General features: G+C 44.1%; 1 protein-coding gene across 3 annotated transcripts in view; it reads right to left on the reverse strand.

The window, feature by feature from the left end:
• Positions 1–23942, reverse strand: part of grik4 (glutamate receptor, ionotropic, kainate 4) — a 274826-nt gene that overhangs the window by 18926 nt on the left and 231958 nt on the right. For all 3 annotated transcript variants that reach the window (XM_070969982.1, XM_070969980.1, XM_070969981.1), the window contains 3 exons: positions 11635–11742; positions 3315–3518; positions 441–554 (listed from right to left, as the gene is read on the reverse strand). In XM_070969982.1, coding sequence (XP_070826083.1) covers positions 441–554; positions 3315–3518; positions 11635–11742 — 426 coding nt within the window. The remainder of the gene's footprint in view (positions 1–440; positions 555–3314; positions 3519–11634; positions 11743–23942) is intronic.

A 23942-nucleotide genomic window follows, 5' to 3' on the forward strand; every position in this document is an offset into this window, starting at 1 on the left:
CACAGTAAAACGCGCCATCTGGTGCTGGCAAGATGGGGGGCCACAGCAACAGAAGGAAGAAATGGACGAACACAGGAGAAGTGAAAAGACCTGCAAGGACAGAAGGGAGAGGATGCTGAGGAGATAAAGAAGAAGCAAGAAAGTGATAGTGAGGCTGAAAGAGAGGAATGCACTGTCGTGAAAACACAAGGATGCAGGGGGAAGGGAGCAGCTGAGAGGTAAAGGAGTCGATAAGGTGCAAAGGAGGAGAGTTTGTGGAGGGATTTAGACAAACTATGAGAGATAAACCCTACAGGCCAAAAGGGAGAGTGCTTCTTTTCCAGCCATTAGACAAGGCTCAACAGCCTGCTGCGGTATGTCCACAAGCTTTACAAGAGCCAGCTCGATTGGTTAGTGTGAGTGTGGGTGCGTGTGGGGATGGCTGGTGGGAGCTAACTCACCAGGTGGACGCGGTACATGATGCTGATGCCGAGGGTCATGAAGGGCTTGGAGAAGTCAATGACCTTTTCACGCTCTGCTGTGATGGTGAGGCCCGCGACTGCCAAGTCAGCTTTCTGAAACACAGAGGGCGAGGAGAATCACATCATGTAAACACAAAGGCGTATGCGTACACTGAGCAAAGCCCAAACACAAGTTTATGACATAACCAACTTAAACGCTTGAAAAGAAGACGTGGATGACATAAGAAGTGGGCAACTAGATGCTAATTCTCTTATAATGCCCTTTTGTATCCCATAGCCTCTTTGTCCGCCAACAGCACTATCTTTGGTGAGGATAATCCACCATTGGCACTGTGTGTGTGTGTGAGTGCGTGTGTGTAGGACACAAGAGAGATCAGGGTAACCATTGGGAACGCTGTCAAGACAAATCACTTGACAAAGCAGTGGCTGGTAAAACACACACACACACACACACACACACACACACACACACACACACACACACACACACACACACACACACACACACACACACACACACACACACACACACAGAAATGGTCAATGTATGCTGAACACCGGATGGCTCCCTACAATAATACAGGCCAGCAAAGTGCAACTGCAAGGGATTCTTCATCTCCCTGAGGAGCAAAGAGTGAAAGCAGCAACGCAGTGCTCTTTGTCCGCTGCAGGAGAACTAAGAGGATTGGGGAGACGGAGTGGAATGGGAGGATGAGAGTGAGGAGAAAGGAGCTCTGCTGCAGCAGCAGCAGCAGCAGCAGCAGCAGCAGCAGCAGCAGCAGCAGCAGCAGCAGCACTGCAGACGCCACTCAAAATCCACAACACACTGTTTGCATCTCTAGGAAAGAGGGACATCTGAGACACACGAGGGAGTGTTTTTGCTACAAAATCCATTTCGCAGAGATGAGGAAATACTTTCTTTCCATAATTATTCTAACCTTTAGAACAGGTTCAAAATGGTACCAGAGGACATTTGGCACTTCACCTAAACGACCCAGTCCCGCTATGTCTGTGCTCCAATTAGCAGATTACGCTTAAAATTTCCGCCTCTGTAACCTCGCCCCAGCCCACGCTCCCGCTGGCCTATCCTCAGCCCGCAGGCTTTGACCCTCCATCATCGGCTGTCCCAGCGTCCGCCTCATCCTTTCTCTCACTCTGTCGTTTGAAAGTCTGATCGCCTGCTCCCAGCGCCAGAAGGAAGCCACACACAGGGAACCATCCAGGCAATTTCAACAAAGAGAGACAATGATCCTTTGAAAAATGAACACACACGTACGGCGTAACAGCCACTGAAATATTCATGTGATGATAGAATATTAATGTTGATTACTGGATTCCTCTGGCTGCCTGGTGTTATGCCTTCTAGTAGAACTGAAAAAAAAAAAGGCCCGCAATGTAATATTGGCCCTGCAATCGGCTGGCGACCGGTTCAGGGTGTACCCCGCCTCTCGCCCATTGTAGCTGGGATAGGCTCCAGCCCCCCGCAACCCCGAAAGGGATAGGCGGTATAGATAATGGATGGATGGATGTAATATTGGCTGTTCAATGCTGCATCACACCTGTTTCCACTTGCATTCAGTCGTATCACACCATCCCGAAAAAAAAGGACAAAATAAAACTTGTGAATGTGAGGGATGAATTAAACATCGCCCTCCAGGATGCAGCTTTTCACTCCAAAATTTAGTCTGTGGCGATGCTGCGTGCCTCTTGTCTCTAACTGCAGCACTGTGCATTAAAAAGCTAGGACATACCGTCCTTAGACTGTGGTCTGGATTGGTCCTGGCATGTCTCATTGTCAAGCTCAGGCTGTCTGACACCCATCAAGCTAATCACCCGTCTATAGTGAAACACTGTTTAGTCTGAACGGCACTGGCAGGGACACAGGTATCTGTTCTCCAGAGTAACCTCAGGCTCTCCTAATGTATATTTCAACATCCTTTCAACTTTTCAACTTTCATCCATCCAAGCCTATATTTTCTTTGATAATCTTTTCTTTCTCTGCCATCTTCCAGTGCCTTTCTAAGCCTTTAACCAAACAAGCTCAAGCCTTTATGTCCACCTTACCATCCCTGCAGATGTCCCCCATCCCATGACAAATCCCTCTCGAGCACGTTCTCGAGCTGCTGTCAGAGACACATGTTGACCGTTCTGAAGGTCAGTCTTCCACAGGCAACTTACGGGGGACGAGGACGGTGACAGACTGTGACAATAACAAGAGCAGGCACTCCTTTGCTTTACATACTTAATGGCTTTGCCCTCCATTAGCCCACAGAATTGAGACGGATCACCTCTTAGGATCAGCTCAGTCCCTCTCTTCTCCATTCCTCTTTTTCTCTTCCTCGCCCAAGTCTTCCTCCTCACTCCTTCACGCCTGCTTCCCTTCTTTTCCTCCCTATCTTCACCCCTCAGCTCCCTTATATAACCTTATCTGCCTGTTAACAGCTACATGCAGCATAGCTGGAAGAGTGTAAGACCTCACTTAGAGATTTCACAGCAACAACATGGACTGATTCTGGAGGAAAGTCTGTTAAGGTCAGTTCAACAGGCTTAAGGAAAGGAGCTGACAGGGAACAAGCCACCAACAAGCCGTGACTGTTTTGGAAAATACAATGCTTAAGCTGAAAAGGCCAACTGCTGAATGAAAAAAGAGTGTATGACATGAAGGAAAGCTGCTAGCTGTGAACTATATGAGAGCTGAGCGATACACTTCTCTGTGTCTGAGCGCCTCTCGGCCAAGCTTTGGACACTGTTGTGCTTACATGAATACATAATGTGATAAATATGCCAATGTGTGCTTGTGGGGATTGTTTTCAGGGCACACCTCAGTCTGTGCACATGTATGTATTTACATACCCTTGAGATGAGCTCTCCGACCATGCCGGTCCACGTTCCATTGGCTCCAGGAACCCCGTACAGACCGTCCCCCACCAGCCGGATGCGGTACTTGAACTTGAGAATATCTGCCAGCTCCTTCAGCATGTCCACACAGAAGCCTTCGTAGCGGTCATTTCCCTCCAGGTCCTGGTGGTTTGGCCGCAGCATCACATACGGGTTCTCCTGAAAAACACACATGGCTTGCATTGTAGGCATTTACAACTGACGGTCTATAAAAGGCAGCAAAGCAAGATGGAGAATAAATAGTTCAGTCACAGGAAATCAAATCTGTCCTTTTTACAGGCACTATATTGATTTTACACCTCAAATTCAGTCTTCTTAGGTTTTATAACTTTTAAACCATCTTTTCAGCAGAAAACTGCTGTTACAAACTGGTTTATGGGGAATTATGGGAAATATAGAATTCAGTGTTTTTGGCAGCTTGACCTAAACTTCAGACTAAATGTCAGGATATATTAGACTCTGTAGCTTCAAATTTGCCAATTCTTTTTAAAGTCTATCTCCTGAGAGCCCCCACAACTTTATGTAGGCGTACCATTAAAATGCTGGAGTGCCTCTTTAATGTTTAATATGATTGTTTTACAGAACTAAACATTTTACAGTGGGGACGAATGGTGGAAGTGTCCCATATGTCCTCTGGAGGTCAGAGTTCACATCAGGTTTACTGCCTTCAATGAAAAGTGAGATGTGTGGATTTGAAGCAGGGCCAGGCACTAATATCAGGAACAGGCAGGCGTGTGCTAATCTGTTATATCCAGCAAAAAGTGGATAAGAAACAAAAGTAGTTTTCCTCCCACCGCACGCACACACACACACGTATTTACAACCTGTCTTTTAGAGGAGCAACTCTCTGTTTGGCGGTCTGTTTATTTATGGCTTGTTTTGTCATTTAGTTGATGTCGTAGGAAGATTTAAAGAGCCTCGCAGTGGTGTATTTTGGAGCCACCCTTATTGTGCTATTTTTCATATAATGCAACTGTCAAACTGCTGCGCTCAGGCTGCACTACATCATAAAAAAGACAGCGTTATGTACCACTTTGCTGTTGCTCTATCCCTGCACTCAGCCCGTGAATCCAGCTAAAAGTAACTTACTTTGGCAACATGACATCAGATAACAATGATTAACAAGTCAAAATGTTTTCCCGTGCTGACACTCCCCATTTCTAAAAAATAAACAGCAGAAAACAAAGGTCTGTTTTCTTTATCGCTGCGGATAGAAGTCTTATTGGATGCGTTTCTTTAAACAACACAGGCTTGTGTCCTTTTGCGAAAAAAATACACTAGTGCACAAATTTCAATTTGACTCGGTCTTGTGAAAGAGGCTGGCGACTCCTTGTGTTACAGAAATGCCTGTGGTGGGGTGTGTGTAATTCACCACAGATTCATGCGCGTAAGCCATTCGAAGCAACTGTGACAGCTCGGGGGGGGGGGGGGGGGGGGGGGGGCATAAGCAGTCGTGTTGCGGTGATGTATTCTGAGAGCTGTGTGGTGGCTGGTGAATGATTTGCCTCACAGTGAAAGCCACAAAAATAGCGGTTACACTGAAATTGAGAATACTTCAGATCTTGGTGCACATTGGGCGGCACAGCTGTTACTGTGACCTTCCCTGTTTTCCTGGCAACAGCTTGGTTCCACCTGTAACTGTACACAGACAACACTGGATTGGGCGGCTTTGGCTCTTTCTTGCTGCATCACTGGACAGCGGGACCCACAGCCTGCTGCTCTGCTGTGATAAGAATGAGTGCAGAGTATCTACTGATGGACTTGCTGTCCGCTCCTCGAATCTGCATACGGATTCAATTTATCTAACCAGGCTCATAGTTCATGCTGTGTCGCAACAATAACCTGCAGTGTCTCACAGAGATGAGGAGATGACAAAGACTGTTACAAGACAGAGTAAAGAAAGTGTGTCAGTAATGTGACAGAGGATCAGTGATGTTCTTCATTTTCTTATCGTCAACAAATCCTATGAAAACATCACCTCACCAAAGCCAAGTACAGGTTATTCTTCTGTGCCATGAGCTCCACTGCCGTTGGAAAAAATATCAAAAACACACCAATGAGCCACGCTGTTTTACTGGGTGTTCTCTCATCACAATGAGCACAATGACAGCGTCTCGCTGCTGGAAATATACGCTGACCTGCCTCCTTGAAATTACATTTATGTAATACTGATTTGCATTCCTAATTATGCTGTGCTGGGGAACATTACTGGTGCCTGGATTACGTTTACAAGCAACATTTTTCAAGTGAACGACATTTTTGTACCACACACAAGTCCTGGGGAGGCACTCGGGTGGGATGGAGAGCGTCTGAAGTGTGAGATTGTGACATTGGGATTCATGTGTGGTTGTTCGTGGCAGACAGCAGCAGTGCTTTGGTTAGGGTTTGGAAAAGATGTGATTTTTTTGGTTAAATGTGAATACAGTTACCACATCAGGTCTTGTGCTTAGGTCATTTTTTCAGAATCAAAAAAGACCATAGCCTCTTCCCAATGGTTTGAGTGCCGAGAAAATCCACTGAAAAGGTTTAGTATGCTGCAGTTGCTATGACATCTTATTGAAAAGGTGGATACTGGGCAGTAAGAAATAAAACTGAACTTTTAGCACATTAATTTCATGACTTGAACAGTAATTCCTCACTATGTTGATAAAAAATGAAATCCAGGCAGCATTATGTTTCCTTCACAACATATTTGCTGTTGCAGATTAGTAGTATGCACAGTAAATATGATTTCTAGGAGACTAGGCTGTACGTGTGGCTGAAAATAGTTCAACTGATTTACTGTTTTTACTTTTATTTTATCTTTTTAAAACACTATATACAGTTTTTAAAAATGTATGTTGTCAGCAGGGACAACTGGAGTTAGAGTTGGGGCCACTGACAAGCTGGAGAAGTCAGCCTGTCAGTGGACTAAAGCATTGTTTCATTGGATTTACTGACAGTAACAACACAGTAACAAATAATCATCTTGTCCTTTCAGAAGAGAAAGCAAAAAGCTCCTCAGGTTCAGAGTCAGCCAGTAACACCAATCTATAAAGGTAAATCTGTCCGTCTGTACATTACCTCCTTAAAACAGTCGAAACACCTCAACTCACTGTCCTAATGTCACACCTATGCATGCTCATGTTTCACCATGCCATACAATATAAATGCTAATTTCACAGCTCACAGACAGCTGAAACGTTTCAGGCATTGACTTGCAGTCAAGCCAGACCGACTCAGACGTTTTCACTCTCCTTCCAATTTCCGCAACATTATTACAGAGGTTGGCTTTCACAGGCATTTTGTACATAACGCGAGCCGGACTGGGGGACAGGGAAGAAATGAAACAACACACAAGCCTGTTTCAGCAACTTAACAGCTCATCACACCGACAGACCAGAGGACCAATAATGTGCCTGGATGAAGGCATGTTTGTATCTGACTACAACACTTAATTAAGCCAAAAAACGTACTTCGATCTCCAGCGTCTTGTTGATTTATGTGCGTGCGTAAAAGCATTCTATATTTAGAACAAATGGCCTCTGTCATTTAGATGCTCAATCTCTTGGAGGAAGGCTGGAAAATAATGCCTTTGTATCTTGTCTTCCCTCCATCGCCTGGTGTTGACCTGGTTAAGTACAGACTAATAAAATCACACCTGGCAGACATCCATCAATCACACCAGTAAAAACCCGACAGCAAATCAATAACACGGGGACTGTCTGACTGCTATTAAGCCAAAACATGTTTTCCCTTTTACTCCTTTGCCTTTCTCCACAGTTTCAATGTGTCTCTCTTTCTCTGAGCTCCTGTTGCTCTATAAAAATGTCCAGTCAAAACCGTCTTTTAACCAGATCTATGCTGTGGTGCAGAAATGGAAACTGCCATTAAAAGTTCATGTACCTGCTGCAGTTCATACTCATCCAAAAACTTCCACCAAACACTGACAAAAAAAAAAAAAAAACGACTGAAAGAACGACTTCCGCTAAAAGCCTTTATGAAGTTGAGAACAAAATCATATAAAAATAACTATACAGAAGGTCTGAAAAGTCTATGCAGGGGTATGAAAGTGCTGTCTTCTGTGAAGGCAAAATCACAAGGAAATTCCATCGACCTTCTTTTGCACACGACAGCAAAACAGCAATAAAGCTATGGATTTGAAGCTATAAAGAAATGCAGACTTTTAAAGCAGCCTCTTATTCCCAGGCCATGAGGAGTCTGGTTGCGGACTGATAACTTTGGAGGAAGACGCAAGTGCACACACACACACACACACACACACACACGCACACACGCACACACACACACACACACACACACACACAGCGCAGGTGCAGCGGTGGGCGCTGTTCACGTTCAGCTTCACACACCACGGCGGAGTTTCCCCTTTTTAAAACCTCAGGGTGTTCAAGATGTCTTCACACAACCCTCCTCGCTTTCCTCAGCTCTTTTCTTATCCTTAAAAACTTGCTCTCCAGAGCCCAGCAAACTGCCAGCTGAGATACAATTCTCTCACAGGGTTTTTGTAGTCCTGTTTGAAGAGGAGCCACAGAAGCTCTGACAATACTAGGTCAACAGGAAAAAGGGCTAGGTCATGTTAATTTTTTATGAAGCAAATTTCAACAGAAATGTTTCGTGCTCGACAGGAAAACAGTAAAAGGTAACACAAATACAAATGAGACGAAAACAGTACAAACTTGGAGAAACAAGGACAGATCTGTGCACACGCCTCAGCGCCAGAAAATCTGCCTCTGTGTGTGCTTTTATCAGCCAGCACTATGTGCACTGCTGGATTCTTACCAACATGTACGGGAGTGGATATGAGAGCACTCAGTGACACGAGGGCAGAAATGACCGAGAGTGCTGTGGTTGACAAAGACAGAAATGGCTCTCACGGCAGTGACTCCAAGCAGGTTTCATGCATTAGCAAGAAAAATAGGTTGGGATTTAAAAAGTGAGATGGCATGATTCCCTAAAAAATAGCATACAGCTGGCACCAAAGACAGATGCTCATACAGGTAAAGCTCCGTTTGATTTCTCTCAGAGAGGAGGAATAACAAGGAGACCTGAATTCTGCGAGTGCCGAGCATGAGTGGTATTTAAGACCCTAATTAAATGAGTGATATATTAACATCCAACGGTGTTTAATGATTTGCTCGTGGCATTACATGTATTGGTGGCTTTATGCTGGGGTGAGTATTTTCTTACTATCTACCCTCTGTGCTGTTGTAGCTTCATAGAGAATAAATGATTAATGTTTGTTTGTGTGAATGGTGGGAGAGAGAGGCTTGACGGCTCTATGTGTGTTTCCACTGTGTTTGATCGTGTGAGGATGTGGGATGTGCATTTCAGGGGAACGCTGGTGGTTGATGTTGATCAGCTTTGGCGGGGGTGGGGGGGGGGCACACATGATGAGGTTGGCCCTGGCATGCGAACTGAAACTTAAGTTAAAGGGAAAAAAAGACTCAAGGTGTGTGAATGTGATTCATTTGTGTGCACTGCGGGAGAGGGCAAAGCCAAACACAAACAGACACTGCTTGTTTGAGCCCCACTCAGTGATGCTCTTGGTTGCATTGGGAGCTTGGACCCCGTTATGCACTCTGCAAGTGCAGCTCTTATCATTGATTCTCCACTTTAACCTTCGAATCACACATTTGGTGAGAGGTCTCTTCAAAAAGTTACAGAAAAGTCAACTAGCTCCACTTGAAAAGATGACAACCTGCAGCTTTGAATATTCAGCAACGACACAACCGCGATGCAGATCACCAAGGATGAAAAAGAGCTGAAAGTGTAGGAATGAAAACAGATTGTTTGTGCTTGACACGCAACTGTATATCAGAACAGGGGGAAACCAGGCGATTTAGAACAAAACGACTAAGAGAGTTTTATCTGGAGGATAAAAATGGGCTTTTTCTATTACATCAATGAGGCTACTGAGGGTTTAAAGACGTTATTTCACTAACACCTAAACAGAACCTGTAACAAACTCAATCAGTGATTACAAACACATGGCTTGCGGCCCAGCAGTAAAGTGATGATCAATTCTGGGACTGCCTCTTTTTTTTTGTTCCTGTCTCTCTCTAAAGCTGTTTGTGAAATTGAAATGAGGTGATGGTCACATGCAGATGTTATGAAACTGCCCTGCAATGGCCAGGTGAACGTGTCAAGAGTGCACATGAACATACACAAACGCCTGAGAGAAAGCATCTATAAATACTGTAAGGGCCAGCGCAAGCACACGCAAGCACACTTGCAGGCCAGCGCTACAGGTAAGGAATTCATATGGAGGCTTTCAGCTATGGCTCGTCTGCCGCCCACAAGCGAGATAACAGCGACACAGCAATCACACCATGATGAATGAGCTGTGATAGGCACTGAAAATTGCTCCTTGGTGGCTTCCGAAGTTTGGTCCAGGGACTCTATATCTCCAAAGTGAAATCAAAGCTCTGTGCTCGGCCAATTCTTTCACACCTTCTTTCTGTTGTGAAAACATTGTCTCATTTGTACTCCCCCTCAACCCAGGCGCGCACACACACATATCTCTATCCTCCCCTGCGCCCTTCGCGTCCTGTGTGAAATGAACCATTCCATCTAAATCCCAATCAGTCTCAATGAGACCAGTTGAGACTGAACAGAGTTGTTCAGTGGCAAAATATGGCAATATGTCCTCCCTTCATTCCCACGGCTCTGCGCCTGATAAGCCAACCACTCAGAATAACACATTGGGCCAATTGCCTCTGCTTACAAGCTACTTTGTGTCTTATCGTCTGATCCATCAGCGAGGAGGAGGAGCTGGGCGAGTGACAGTCTGTTTGTGTGTGTGACTGGCTGAGTTTTTGTGTGTGTATCAAGGAATGAAGGAAGACGCGAAACACACGCAGCTGACTGGAAATCATGCCGTCCAAACATGAATCCATTCATCACCTTTGATGTTTTACGGTAGCAAATCGCACAGATGCCCTTTGAAAGCTACTGTAAAACAGAGAAGGCGGCATTGTACTCTCACATTGGTTGGAAATTCCTAAGACATCTGCTCTGCTAATTAAACAGGTAGGTAATTAATTGATGAGCAATTAATCACTGTTAAGAACTGGATCAGTCAGGAATATATTAACTGTGCAAAGTTGCAGCACCATTTGTGCATCGCTGAGACATTAGTTCAGTATGTGTTTCAGCGGCTCAATTTCTATCTTTTTTTTTTTTTTATCAAGAAGGAGTTGCAGTGAGCAGATATGCAAACAGCTCATGACTCACCACTGCCTGTGTTGATATGCTAATAAATAATAACCAGGAGTTGATATATCTGCAGGCATCTGGAGGCTATGAGGGTCAATATGCTTCAGACGAAGTGCTTTACAGATTGTCAAACAGCATCTACAGCCCCCTCCATGCACACCTATCTGATGTTGAAAAAAAAGGTCGTGGGTGAGAAAATATGTGAACATCTCTCTCAAGCTCTCTGTGACTTTTTGCACAAATGCACACACTGTATTTACAATTCAGTGCATTGAGACAAAAGAAACACACAAACGGAACAGGACGTTTGCAGAGAGGCTGCGGAGGTGGCAGCTGTGGTCATTTGGAGCAGCTATTAACTGTTTTTGCTTTTCATTAATACAAGAGTGAGATGGTTTAGCCCCCCTTCGTTCAGTGTCAGGCAATTTGTCCTCCAATCAAGCCTATAAATTGTGTTGAGTTATTACGCTTAACCCTTTTGAATGTGGTTTGGCCACTTCTTAAATAACCTCAGGCGGAGCAGCAAATCTGAGCGACGGCACTGTTTCCGTTTTTAATCTTTTTTAATTAATTAAATTAATTAATCTGAATACATATGAGTAAATTTTACTCTATGTTTCAGATACCCAATTTACTTTGTTGGTGCTGAAAAAATAGCGAGTTTTGACCTGCAAAAAAATGTCATCATAGAAGAAAAGCTTCCTGTATTTGGCGATCACTGCATCCCTTGTAACAGGTAGAACAGTGAGATGGCGAGAACTCACAGGATCTATATTCACAACAGAGGCAAAGAATGGCTGACATGGTGAATTATTAGCTCCTGCTGATGCACTGTGATGTAGCCTCATCTGAAGCACTCAGGGCAAAACAATCGCGCAGCATCAGTTCCTCTGATCCCAAGAGGACTGAGTTTGGATCTGAAAATACAAAATGGGCTTTTGATATGGTAATTGTCTGTCAACCACAGAATGTCAGCCACATGCAGATCAGCCCAGGAGTTGAGCTAATAAAACGACTGCTGATGTGTGTCTATCAGTGTGCATACAGTGGTACTTACTAATATTGTCGTGATGGTAAGAGTAGTGTTGAAGAGGGTGTCTGTCACATTGATTGATGGAAGCTTTCTCTCCATGGACAGTCCGTCTTCTGAGTGCCACAGGCCAATCTGCAAAGAGAGCGCAGACACACACGCATGCACGCACACACACAAAACTGATCAGTCACTAAGTCCATCAGCTGGAAAAGGCCAATAGAAACAATCTGTGCTTAATTGCCTCCCTGTTCTCTGAAGGAGAATCAGCATGACCTTCACAAAAGACAGCCTAAGACGGATAGAAAGCAGCGGACAGATCACCGCGTTAGTGAGAGAAGGTGAAAAGTTAGCGAGACTGGAGGAGGAAACAAAGACAACATGTGTGTGGCTCCTTGAGGAGCGAACACAGGGCATGTGTTCAATCAGAGGCAACAGAATGCATTCATTAAACCAATTACCGGCAAATCCTGTGGCGCAGAGCCACATTCTCATTTTCATTACAGCTCGAGTGGGTATTCACACCTAAACCTCACATGGTGTCTTTCCTCCCAGCCTCTTTCAATCTGTCTCGGCCATCTCCTGCGTCGTTCATTTATTTGCTCGACCCATGTTTCTCAATCCCCAACTAGACGATGACAGTGTGTGCAAACAGGAGTATTTTGTAAATCCATTTTGCCTCATTCTTCTCTATTTTACCTTAATGGCATTGACAGGAAAAGACCTTGGTGATTTGTGTACTCTGACCTTGAAGAGTTTACATGGCTCCTCTAATGGCTGGGAAAAGTCTGCAACCCTGGAGCTTATTAAAAGCTGTGCAAGTACTGGATAAAGTGAAAAAGGTGAAGTTGTCGAGTAAAACTAAATTAATTTTGACATGACAACAGAGTTTTGACTTTCCAAGTGACTACCAATTTACTCTGTACCTGGGCTGCAGTGTGCTGTATCAAACCTTTATTATTATTAGTAGTAGTGTTATTATTATCATCTTTTCTGGTGATTACACAGTATGATACAAGTTGCGTGACTATTGGCAAAACAATTTTCCTTTCTTTATCTTATAGCTTCACAAATTATCATTTCATGTACGTGGCTGACTCAGAAACACACAATTTTAATGTCAATAATAAGAGAAGCAATATATGTTGGCACAGACGATAACCTCAAGATAAATCAAGATACCGTGTAAAATATGTCTTGTTATTAGTTTGTGCCAGTTTCATTAATGTATCTTACCTGCTGTGTACGTTTAATATATGAGGAGTATTTTAAGGTCATCCTGCCCATGCGTTCCTACTACGTTGGAAGGAAAAGTATTCCTAAAAACAACCTGTGAGACTAATTGAGAACTAACATAATGACAATTCCAAACACTCTGTTTTTGGTCATTTACATTCAAACTCTGTTATGTACCTCATTATGTAAACATTGCCATACTGTAGAGAAACAATATCCCTTATCATGATAATCAACCTGCCTCCATTATGAATATTATATATGAGGAGTAAATGAGAAAATATGGCACCCAATTTAGCCTTGACACATTGCTGCGGTGAGTCAGTTCATGTCCCTGGAATGAGCTATCTGATTACATGCTAGAAAACCTTCGGGAATATTGTTGATGGTTGGAGTCAGACTGGATGGGATCAGTGATTGAGGTCTGATGTTACAGTAAACAACGTTCTCCAAGCTTGGTCACAGATTGTTTCAAGGCTAAATTGCCCAAATTCTCAAGAGACTTCAACCCATTCATGTTGATCAATGCCTACATTTGGAAGCCGTTTAACCACCCTCCTAACACTGGCGATGAATTTTGATGTGAGATCTGACAAAAAAAAAGGAAGAGAGAGGAGCTCCCGGAATCAAAGATTTCCTTTGAGAGTATATGATCAAAAAGATCTTTCCTTCCATTTCCTCTGGTGTACTTGTTGGGAGAAACAGCACCTTGCTCACACAAATAGACTAGTGCTACCCAAACCCCCTGAACAACACACTCCGCACTCTGCTGCTGATGGCCTCAAGAAAGAGAGGCAGGAAATGCGAACATACTGTCGCACGACCAAAAGAGGGACCCGCCAAATATGGTGTTCAGCAATCAGCGTACACAATCAGTTCTCAGGCTTGGCTGGGCTCAGCAGGTGTCACCAAAGGTCTGACCACTGTGGTGACTGAGAGGGTACTGGGATGGGGTGGTGCAGTGACTCCTGCCCAGGAACAGGAGGTGGAGAGAGAGGGAGATGAGGGAGCAGGAAGGGAAAAGAAGCATATGCTGGCGGGGAAGGAACTGGCCCTTTGGTGGCCCTGCCGTCAGCTCTCTTTGAGCTGAGAGAGGGAGAAAATAGAGCTGTACTGTCTGTGAGTCACTCCAACCAACAGGATGGAAGACGTATACATCAGCTAATGTGAGCAGGAACGCATGCTCGGGAGAAAACACACCGTGACATTTATCAAACAGACTGAAAACCTTTAATGTTGTAATTATTCTGTCTGAGACTTCATGCAATAAATTACACTTTTTATTATTGATTTGTGCAGTAAAATGGGAGGCTACTCATTATGTAGCACAAATAGGATGAAAAGATGACAACAGAGTGTCTACAATTTGGAGAGACACAAAAACACGACTAATTAAATTGATTAAATATTAATCAGGGCGCCACACAGCTGCCATTAATATGATGGCTGGGAAAGAGCATCAGTAATCTTACATGTCATTTGCTTTGGAGCTCAGTCTGTAATAATTCTGTAGGTTGGGCAAACTCTAAAATGAAGGGAACCCTAACCATCGCATTAATCCTCGTGCAGCATTGAACCATTGCATAAAACCTCATTATACAGGCAGCACAACCAGAGAATCTATTAGACTCATAAGCTTTTATCATACAGAGGGGGAGCTGCATATTGCTATACACCAGACTGTGTTTGTGTACGGCAATATAAATAGCTGTAACTTGATATTTCTCATTTGCAGTGTCATTAATTTGGTATTTACACTGCAATTACAAAAAATAAGTACTGTGCAGTACAACCAATGAATCTTGGAAGCAAATTCAGACAAAGTTTAGACTGGTGACGAGTGCTGTGCACTATTTATTTTCCTGAGTAACAGGGAGGCGGGAGGAAGAATAGAGTATAATAAGAAAGAAGGGAATAGGAGAGGAGCAAAAGGAAAAGACTGGGAGAGAAATAGAAAGATGCAGGGGAATGTCAATCACTCACTGAATAGGTGCGGCGGGGCTGGCGAATGGAAGGAAAATCAATGAGAAAGTATGAGAAGCAGTCAGCCAGGGAGCCAGAACATAAGGTGGAGAGAACAAGAGAAAGAGACAGCGACTGAGAGACAGAAAAGAGACGCACAAGGAAAGAGAGAGAGAGAGAGTTTATGTGAGTGCAAAATAAAGAGAGAGAGCGAGGAAAAAGAGAGAGAGATAAAGAAAGTGACAACAAGTGGAACGACGCACCCTGCGACGAATTACCCAGGGTTCGTTCTGCAACCTGGAATTACAGCACGAGGAAAAGATTAGGGGGGCTGCTCACTGAAGCGTCAGGATTGGCTGATTTTCCTGTCAGAAAAATGCTGTGTCCAATAGGGTGTGGCGAGACTGCGGCGTGACAGAGGCATCCATCATATATGAGAGAAGCAATAGCTACCATTATCAAGCATAATGTCATACAGCCCACTTACACCGAGGCTAAAGCATTCAGGTGTCACGGCCGAGCAAATGAGTCTGAGTCGAGGACGGAAGTGTGTGTGTGTGTGTGTGTTTCTGGCTGCGTGCTTGTATATGTGCATGCCTGTTTGTGGGTGTCTGTATTGCAGAAGCATAATATCCTCATGGGCCTATGAGGATTGACTTTTATTGCTGTGATAGCAACATTATGCTATCTCAGCTTGATGAAAATATGCTGAAGTGGATGCAGTTTTTACCCATCGGCGGACATTACCACCAGTTGAATCAGCAGCTAGCGTCCCGGTTAAAACAAAACAGAGGACAGTTATATTTAGAGTGCACACACTCTGCCTCACAATGACCACATTGCTCAAATGACATGTAATGGCTTTGTATTAGTGTGTATAACTGTTATGGATGTTTTCTCCATGGAACAGTGAGTGGGAAAAATGGTCTATCTTTTTGTAGAAGCTATCTCTGGTATGACTCATCATCAACAGGAATGAGACTAATCAGGGTGGCGCCGTAGGCTAACTTCAGGTGCTAGACAAACACAGGTGGTGGTGTAGGTGGTTGGCAGTGCCATACAGCAAAGAGAGGATTGGGCAAAGCACACAGTCATGACTCTGGAGCTGACTGAAGAAGGAGCATACGACTTGTGGTATCCTTGCAATTATTTCCTGCTGGTCCAGAAGCTTGGCAGTGGAGGAAAGTTGCCCGGGCTACACTTTTGAAATCTGTCTTTATTACATCTGAGCAAACACAAATGCATAGTGTTATTTTAGATCTGGTAATTCCTCCCAAAGCTAGTCATCACACACATTATTTAGCATTATGGTGAATATTGGCGTTGCTTGTTCAAGCGCCGTGATGAGACACAAACTCTGGGTTGAGGAGGAGGACTTTCGGCTGTTAAAGCAGATCTTCAAAGCAGCGCTGCATGTTCTCGTGTGCTGCGTTCCCTTTAGAGCACACAGCAAACAATGGATGCCCTCGCAGCCACAGTCCCGGCTCAGCCTGTGCACCCTGACAATACTGACTATCCAAATGTCTTCATCTCGAGCGACCATGTTAGTAGAGACATGCTCTAACACTGGGGACAGAGCGAGACTTTTAGGGGTGTATTCCAGCCTTCAGTGCTTATTAGCTACATCCAGTCCAACTCTCTGTCAGCTCTTCACTCATCTGAAAGTTCAGTATGAAGATGTTTGATCGTCTGACATGATGATGTGACATTTATAGCAGGTAAAAAATGACTGCAGAAGACACCACTCTAGTGTCCATGTATTAATGCCTGCTTTCATTTATGCATACAGTACATCTCCGAGGCTCCACGGCAAGAATCTACGATTAAGTGCTAAAACCTCCTACACAGAGTTCGGGGAGGCTGCATTAATAAAAATGAGATCATACGTGTAATCACCTTCTTGCATAATTCCGGGGTGGGATGGGGAGGCTGTGAGCAGGGTCAGCTAGGAGAATTCATTTTTGCTTGAGAAATATTTTAAGAATCTTGTTTATTTTGTCTTTTTAAAATGTGTCCGTGCATTATGTTGTTTTTGTTGATTCCCTGCATCACTCTGAGGTAAACCAAGGTGTATACTGTACAGTGTGTGCAAATGTAAGGGCTTTATAAAATAATAAATAAAAAACATTGATGACAATGAGGGCGGCATTGGGAGAACAGGCAAAAGTGTGTTTCACTGTTTGAAGACATCCAAGTTAGGTTTAATGGCGACTGAATTTCCCATTGGCGTGAATGTGAATGTGAGCGTGAGTTAGCCCTGTGATGGACTGGCTAAGTGGTAAGATTAGCGCTTATAGATAATGGATGGATGGATGATCACGATGAATGTGATATCAAATGAGAACGCCTCAGGGAATCAGGGAAGACTGCTTGGAGAACAGACTGCGAGCACGAACCCGTCTGTACCTCGAAGAGAGAACACATGAAACAACATCTATAAGGTTCCACTGCAGCTACGGTTATTCTGTAGCTACATTATATCGAGAGTCTTAGCAGGAATTCAAGGGTGCACTTCTCAGGCTGATAAAAACAGAGACACAGAGGCAAACTTGCAGGCACACAGGCACAGAGGCACTCAGGCACACACACATAAATTTGCATGTACATGCATATTACACACATACACACACTCAAATACTCTCTCACACACACACACACACACACACACACACACACACACACACACACACACACACACACACACACACACACACACACACACACACACACACACACACACACACACACACACACACACACCCAGCCAAGCAACACATAACGCAGTCTCACCCAGCCTTGAAATCCGTTAAGACTGGGGGATCTTGCAAAACAGCTCATCCATTCTGCTTTTGATCTATTCCCCATCTCCAGCCTGCAAAGTGCAAACTGAGAAAAACAAAAGAGGAAAGGGGACTGCTGTACGTCTCTGAGAGACCAAACAAAGGAGAGAAGCAGAGACACACAGAGGATGCCGGTGTGTGTAGACTAGTGATGTGAGTCTCTGCTTCCACAAATTCAATATGACTCTCAATACGTAGTCACAGATAGCTTTGAGCAGATTGAATATTCAGTATGATTGCATTAATTCCTTATTTGATCATACAGTGTTATTAGTGACAATTCAATATGCTTTGACTGGGGCCACAAACGTGTGTGACAGACCCATACTGCCTCTAAACACTGATGTGTTTTGTACCAACACATCAGTGTTTTGGGAGGGAAGCAGCATCAGCTTAAGATTTCCTCCAAGGTTTTGACTGAATCTCGGTCAAGAGCCGGTGAAACGGAGAGGGGTCTTGAGGGAGAATGTGTCAAAAGAAAACTAATATGACTTCTAAAGAATGCTGCCCAGCTTTCCCCCAGTCCCATACATTTAAATCAACAGCTGTATCGTGCTGCTGACTCAGTTTCCACCGCTGCTGAAAATGGCTGTGTGAGTCCATTTGTGTGTGAATCTGAGTGTATCATCACAAAACCTCAGAATCAAACGCATCCGTGTTCGGCCAGACAGTCTAATTATACTTCAAAGGCTATACAATCAATTACATTTATGACTCATAATTACTATTCATCTGCATTTGAGAAAATGAAACGAGGAGAAATGTAATAAAAGTGAGTTGAGTCTTTTGCCAGTAGATGAGTTGTTTCTTCTCAAAATTCACAGCTTCTCTGACCCCCGGGACTGGGGACACTTAATTCATAACGTGCAATATACTGGAGGAGACGAGGCCGCTCATAAACTGATCCACGGCTTTGTGACCGAGCATTAGCAACATTAGCAAGAGGGCGTGTGGCTTTTATGCTCAGAATTAGATCAGAAGACTTTTTCTAAACAAGCTTTACATGGCGACGTGATGAAGATTGAAATCAGTGTACACCGAACAGAGAGCATCACTAACACCAGGCGAGATTAAAGCAGCATAAAAGAAGAGGCTCCCCCAGGGAGGACTGAACATAAAAATGAAGCAAGCATGCAAAAGGTTGTTTGAGGGAATGATGGAAAAGACGATACAGAATTCACTTTTAATTTCAGCTTCCAGGCGGATGACTGGGGTCTAAATACCCTGCTGGAAAAGCACAGAGCACCTTTAGTCTTCGCAATGAAATGGGAGAAAAGGTGGCACATAAGCGCGGTGAAATAGAATAATAAATGATCCTCAGAAGTTTATGTGGCGACATGCTGCAGCAACATGCCCAACAAACTGCACACTTCGATGAACATATACACTCAAACACACACCGTCTCCTGAAGCATAATACTGACAGCTAAACCAAAACGTCTGGTCCGGATAAGCTTCGTTATCAGGATGTGGATATGTGGATAAATCATTATATTAAGACCCAGGGAGGAGAAGAAGTCTTCTCCCAGCAGGCTTTATAGTCCCTCTGATCTCATCCTAAGAGATGCTGTGTAACTTTTCAGGGGCAATTTTATTTAACAGTGAAATAATACAGCTGCATATTCTGGCAAATAAACACTGAATTTATACCAACATTGTTTCTCTCCCCTGCTGGGCAAATAACAGTTTCCATTCTGTTCTCTGTCCCCAAATAGTCAATAATGCATACCTCCTTTGTTGTCTACCACATTGGGTGGTATCTGCAGCGTTTTCCTCACAGATTTTAACTTTCACTGGCATTTTAAGAATTTTGCAGGGAGTTTTTGCCACGAGCCCCTGTTAAATCCTGACTCTGATAAAGACACGCATAAAACGATTCATGGAAAAACTTCATTTGCAGGCCAGGAATTTATGTGCAACAACAGGACACCTTGTTTTAGGAGGCCATCTGGAGCACCTTTACGTCTGATTAAAACGGTCACGTCTCGCAGTGCAAAACTAGCTGTAATTATTGTTTGCAATTACACAGCTGTAACACAGACACCGACTTCCTCTCTCTCTCTCTCTTTGTCTAGCTCTCTCAGCCACACAAACACATACTGTACACACACACAGTCAATAGATTGAAATGTGTTTAAACTGCACAGCTGGAGGAGATCAGAGGGTCGCCTCAGTCTCTAAACTTACTCTAAGCTCAGTGGCAGTAGCTCAAGCTCCAGCTCTTGCGTGTTACACCCTGTATATCTATCAGACCTGGTTAAGATGTGCTCCTCTCTGCTGGAGCCTGAGGCAGAAAAAGAGATCCAAGCCATGTCGTGGTGTGCTGAGCTGCATCAGGCTCCTATGATAATGTCCTTCAAGGAAAGAAAAAAAGGGTGGCGGCAGTCTTGAATCTGTCCACCTGCTGTGCACCAACCACACCTCTCATCCCCTTACGCTCTCTCCTCTCTCCCTCCTCTACTTCGCTGTACCTGTACCCCCCCCCCCCCCCTTCCCTCCCTTCCTCACATTGCAGCAGCGGAGAGAAATTGAATTGAGTGCATCTGCATCCGCAGCAGCGGGGGCAGCTAGAGTAATAGTCTTCTCAGAGACAGGGTGGAAGCATAGAAAAGGGGAGGGGAAGAAAAAGGCAGATTGCCGTAATAAACACAGGAGCAGAGCTGACAGGAAATAAATAAATGCAATAGAAAAGAGAAAGAAATTGAACGAGCACATTCACCCTTTAACTGGAGGAAGTCTTGTGTAAATAACACAGCTCAAATCATTTCTTGCAAATTGAAGTGGTGCCCATGCAGTATGTGTGTGCGTGTGTCCGAGAGTGTGTGCATATTCCAGGCACTCAGCGTTCCCTCAGATACAGGGGAACAGAGTCCCCTCTTACTTCGACACCTCCGTTCCTCGGCTCCACCTCTAAAGACCTTGACACAAGGACATGTGGAGAGTGAAGTTTATTAAAAAAAGCAATCTGGCCGTAAACGCTAAAATGATATTTCAGGAAAATGGAAAGAATGTAGCGGGGCGGGCTTGAATGTTTTAACAGTTTATTGATGATCTCCTCGCAAAGATTCACTATAGGGACAAATGCACAGAAATGAAAACATGGGGCAAAATGTATAGGAGGAAGATACCGTGAAAAAAAAATCCAAGGTTAGAGAAAGAATCCTGTTTATTTACATCACAAGAACAAATGGTTTGTACTGTGGCTGCTGAATAGAAGTAGAATCTATTCAGGAGGCAAAATAATCAAAATTAACTGCCTGCAGTGTCGAACATGGCAGGAGTATTCTCTACTTGAGCTTGAAATCTAATCGTGTATTTAGGTAATTCACTCTTAATGCTGCAGCAAATGAAATCTACCCTGATAAAAAGGAATGAGCTGGGACACTTTCTTTCTATTTCAGCAAATCTGTCAGGGGTTGTTTGGGCAGCTTGCAAACTCGCCCAAGGAGGTATTTTTATTACTTCAGCGGAAGTGATGGAAAAAAAAAACCCAAACGCATTTTCAACTTGATTTGAAGATGGCATAAAACAAAGTGAGAAAAAAATGTGCAGATTCAGGGACAACTGGTGTAACTACGGCGGGTCCCAGTCACTGAAGGAATGCCTCAAAACCTTCCATGCTTCCTACAGCAGCTGGGCTCAGTTTGACACCTGCTAGCCACCAACCCCGCGAGAGATTATGATTGTGCTAGAATGTCAAAGCCAAATCTATTCTAAAGCATCGAATTCTGCGAAGCACCTGTGGACCCGATAATGAGAACAATTTGCTGTGAGTCATGCTGGAGTCGGCCTTTGCCCTTTTCCACTTCTGGCCGGCATGTCCTGCTGTAACCTTCTCCCTGCTCTGTAGCCTCTTCCAGTCTCTCCAACTGACGCTTTAACTGAAAATATTTCTCTGTTGTTTCTTTCTCTTCTTTCTCTCAGGTGGTGCCTATACCAAAGCTGTGATTAAGTGCCTCCATTACAGAACGTAATTAGCGATTCTCTTCTCTCCAGGCGTTGGCCAAGAGTGTTTTGCAGCTCACCAACCCCCTGCAATGCACACTTTAAAAAGGGACACAGTGTTGCAGCTTACATAGCACCCTCTCTTCTGCACTCTCTCACACTCTCTCACAACAGAGCCCAGCGATGTAACAGGCAACAGCTTGCATGCCCCAAACTGCAATAATTACTCATTTTACAGCTTCCTCCAATTAACAGGCGTGCTGCTGTCAATGAGCTCCATGCAGAAAACGAGGGCCAGTCTACTGAGACCAGGGGGCTGCAGAGAGGCTGGACCGCTCTGTCAGAATGGTGTGTGCTGTGGTGCTGCTGGCTGGCAGCCTGCAGTGTGTTTGTTTTGGAAAAAGACTTGTGTCTCTGCTAAACACGCATAGATGGCAGTGGTCTCGATGTGCCCGATTGTGTGCAGAGCCAAGAAGCAGGCAGCGGGGGCTGGCACTGACCCCATCGTTGCTCACACATAAGCACTGACACACACGCCGTATAAACATAAATAGCACGCATGCAGATGAGCACACGCAGGCACACGGCAGCAAATACACACTGATGTTAGGTAGATCAGTCAACTGTCCTACAGCCGCCACGGCCCAGTATCACAATGAAGTGACAACAGCTCTCATACTTCTGAGCCCGGAGAAGAGAAAATGCTGTAATCCATTTGAGCAACAAGGGTGTGAGTTAGGAAACTGCTCCGTCTTTTGATGTTCCTGGAGGAGAGAAAGCAGTCTGTGCGTTCACAGGAACAGGTTGAGTTACATTAGCCATGTGTATCTATCCAGAATGATACTGTTTTACAGCATACCCCTGGTGTTCACACCATCTGGAGGATATAAACTCAGAAACGCGTTCACACTCGCACAAGCCAAGATACTTCTTCATATTAGACTCTTTTATCTAGCTCATTACACCGGTTTGTGAATAGACGTAGCAAAAGGATATAGAGGATTACAGCCTATTCCTTTAATATAATACGATTAGTCACTCCACGAGAAATAGGAGTGAAGGTCAACGCTGTTGCCTTTAGCATTAGGTGTGGTGACAGATTAAGTAGTACATGTGCTGGAAAAAAGCAGCCCCAGCTGTTATTTGACATACAGAAATATTGTCTGACTTTCTCGAGTTTTATCGCTTTGTCTTTGCCTCTTTTCTTTCTGTCCTATTTTTCTCTTGTATGCCCTTTATGTCTCATTTACTTTCTGCCTGTCATCCTCTTGTCCTCTTTTCTCATCTGTCTTCTCCCTCCCTCTCTCCCTCCACCTGCCTCTCTCACCTCCTCTGTGGATTGTTGTTGGTTACAGGTGCCAGCTGTGCTTCGGCCAGAGCACGGACAATGCAATGCCAACTTCTTACACCATCATCATTGGCCTACCTGGCTGCCAACACAGGAGCAGCTGGGAAATTTACTTTGCCTGCCAAAGCAGAGCAAATAAAAAAAATATTGCGTAATGCAGCTACATGTATTCTGGAAATAAGGGAGGCTAACTGAACTGTCATATGAAATAGTTGTTTTCAAACTTAAACCGATAAGTTTCGCTCTTTCGTTATGGTCCTTTAGGCGGGTCATTGTCAGATGATATCACAGCGTGCCTCTCACTGTGATGAATTTTGCTTCAGACCACACATGGTTAAAATGAACTCTTCCAGAATCTGATAATGAATCATTCAAACAAAGGAAAAAAAAGGACATTATCTAATTTTCTGGTTTAAAGATCTGAATGAAAAGCATTAATAATGAATTTGAGCAGCCACATATGCAATATTATGATCACCCTTTGGGGCTTCACCCGGTTAACACCTTCCATGTCAGATTTTACATTGAATCAGTCCTGAAGCACGTGTGTGATATAAGTCCTTTGTTTAGTTTCTATAAGATCCCTGCTGCAGATTAATGAACGACCAGGAACAGAAACAGCACAGACTCACTGTTACTCGGGATTACAGATGTCGAGGTTCGCTGTAAAAATAGAGCACGAATGACTTTCTCCAATTCCTTAGCCTTCAAACGCAGCCAGTGATTAATACTCTAGTCAGAGCTGATGGTTGCATTACAGATGCGAATGCACAGCACATCCCATGCCTCATTATTCATTAGATTGTAAAGTGATGCAGAAAACAACCTGTGATGGTAACTAAATGAATGGATAGACAGATAGATAGATAGATACAGGTAGATAGATGGCTAGATTAAACAGAGCAAGGTGGTAAAAGCAGAGCAGCAGGAAACTGCTCTAATGTGTGAAAATGCCTGCCAGAGAAATTCAGTTTGTGACGGTGATTGGCTGTAGGGTGTTGAAC

Source organism: Chaetodon trifascialis, chromosome 9, assembly GCF_039877785.1.
Source record: "Chaetodon trifascialis isolate fChaTrf1 chromosome 9, fChaTrf1.hap1, whole genome shotgun sequence".
Taxonomy (NCBI): Eukaryota; Metazoa; Chordata; class Actinopteri; order Chaetodontiformes; family Chaetodontidae; genus Chaetodon; species Chaetodon trifascialis.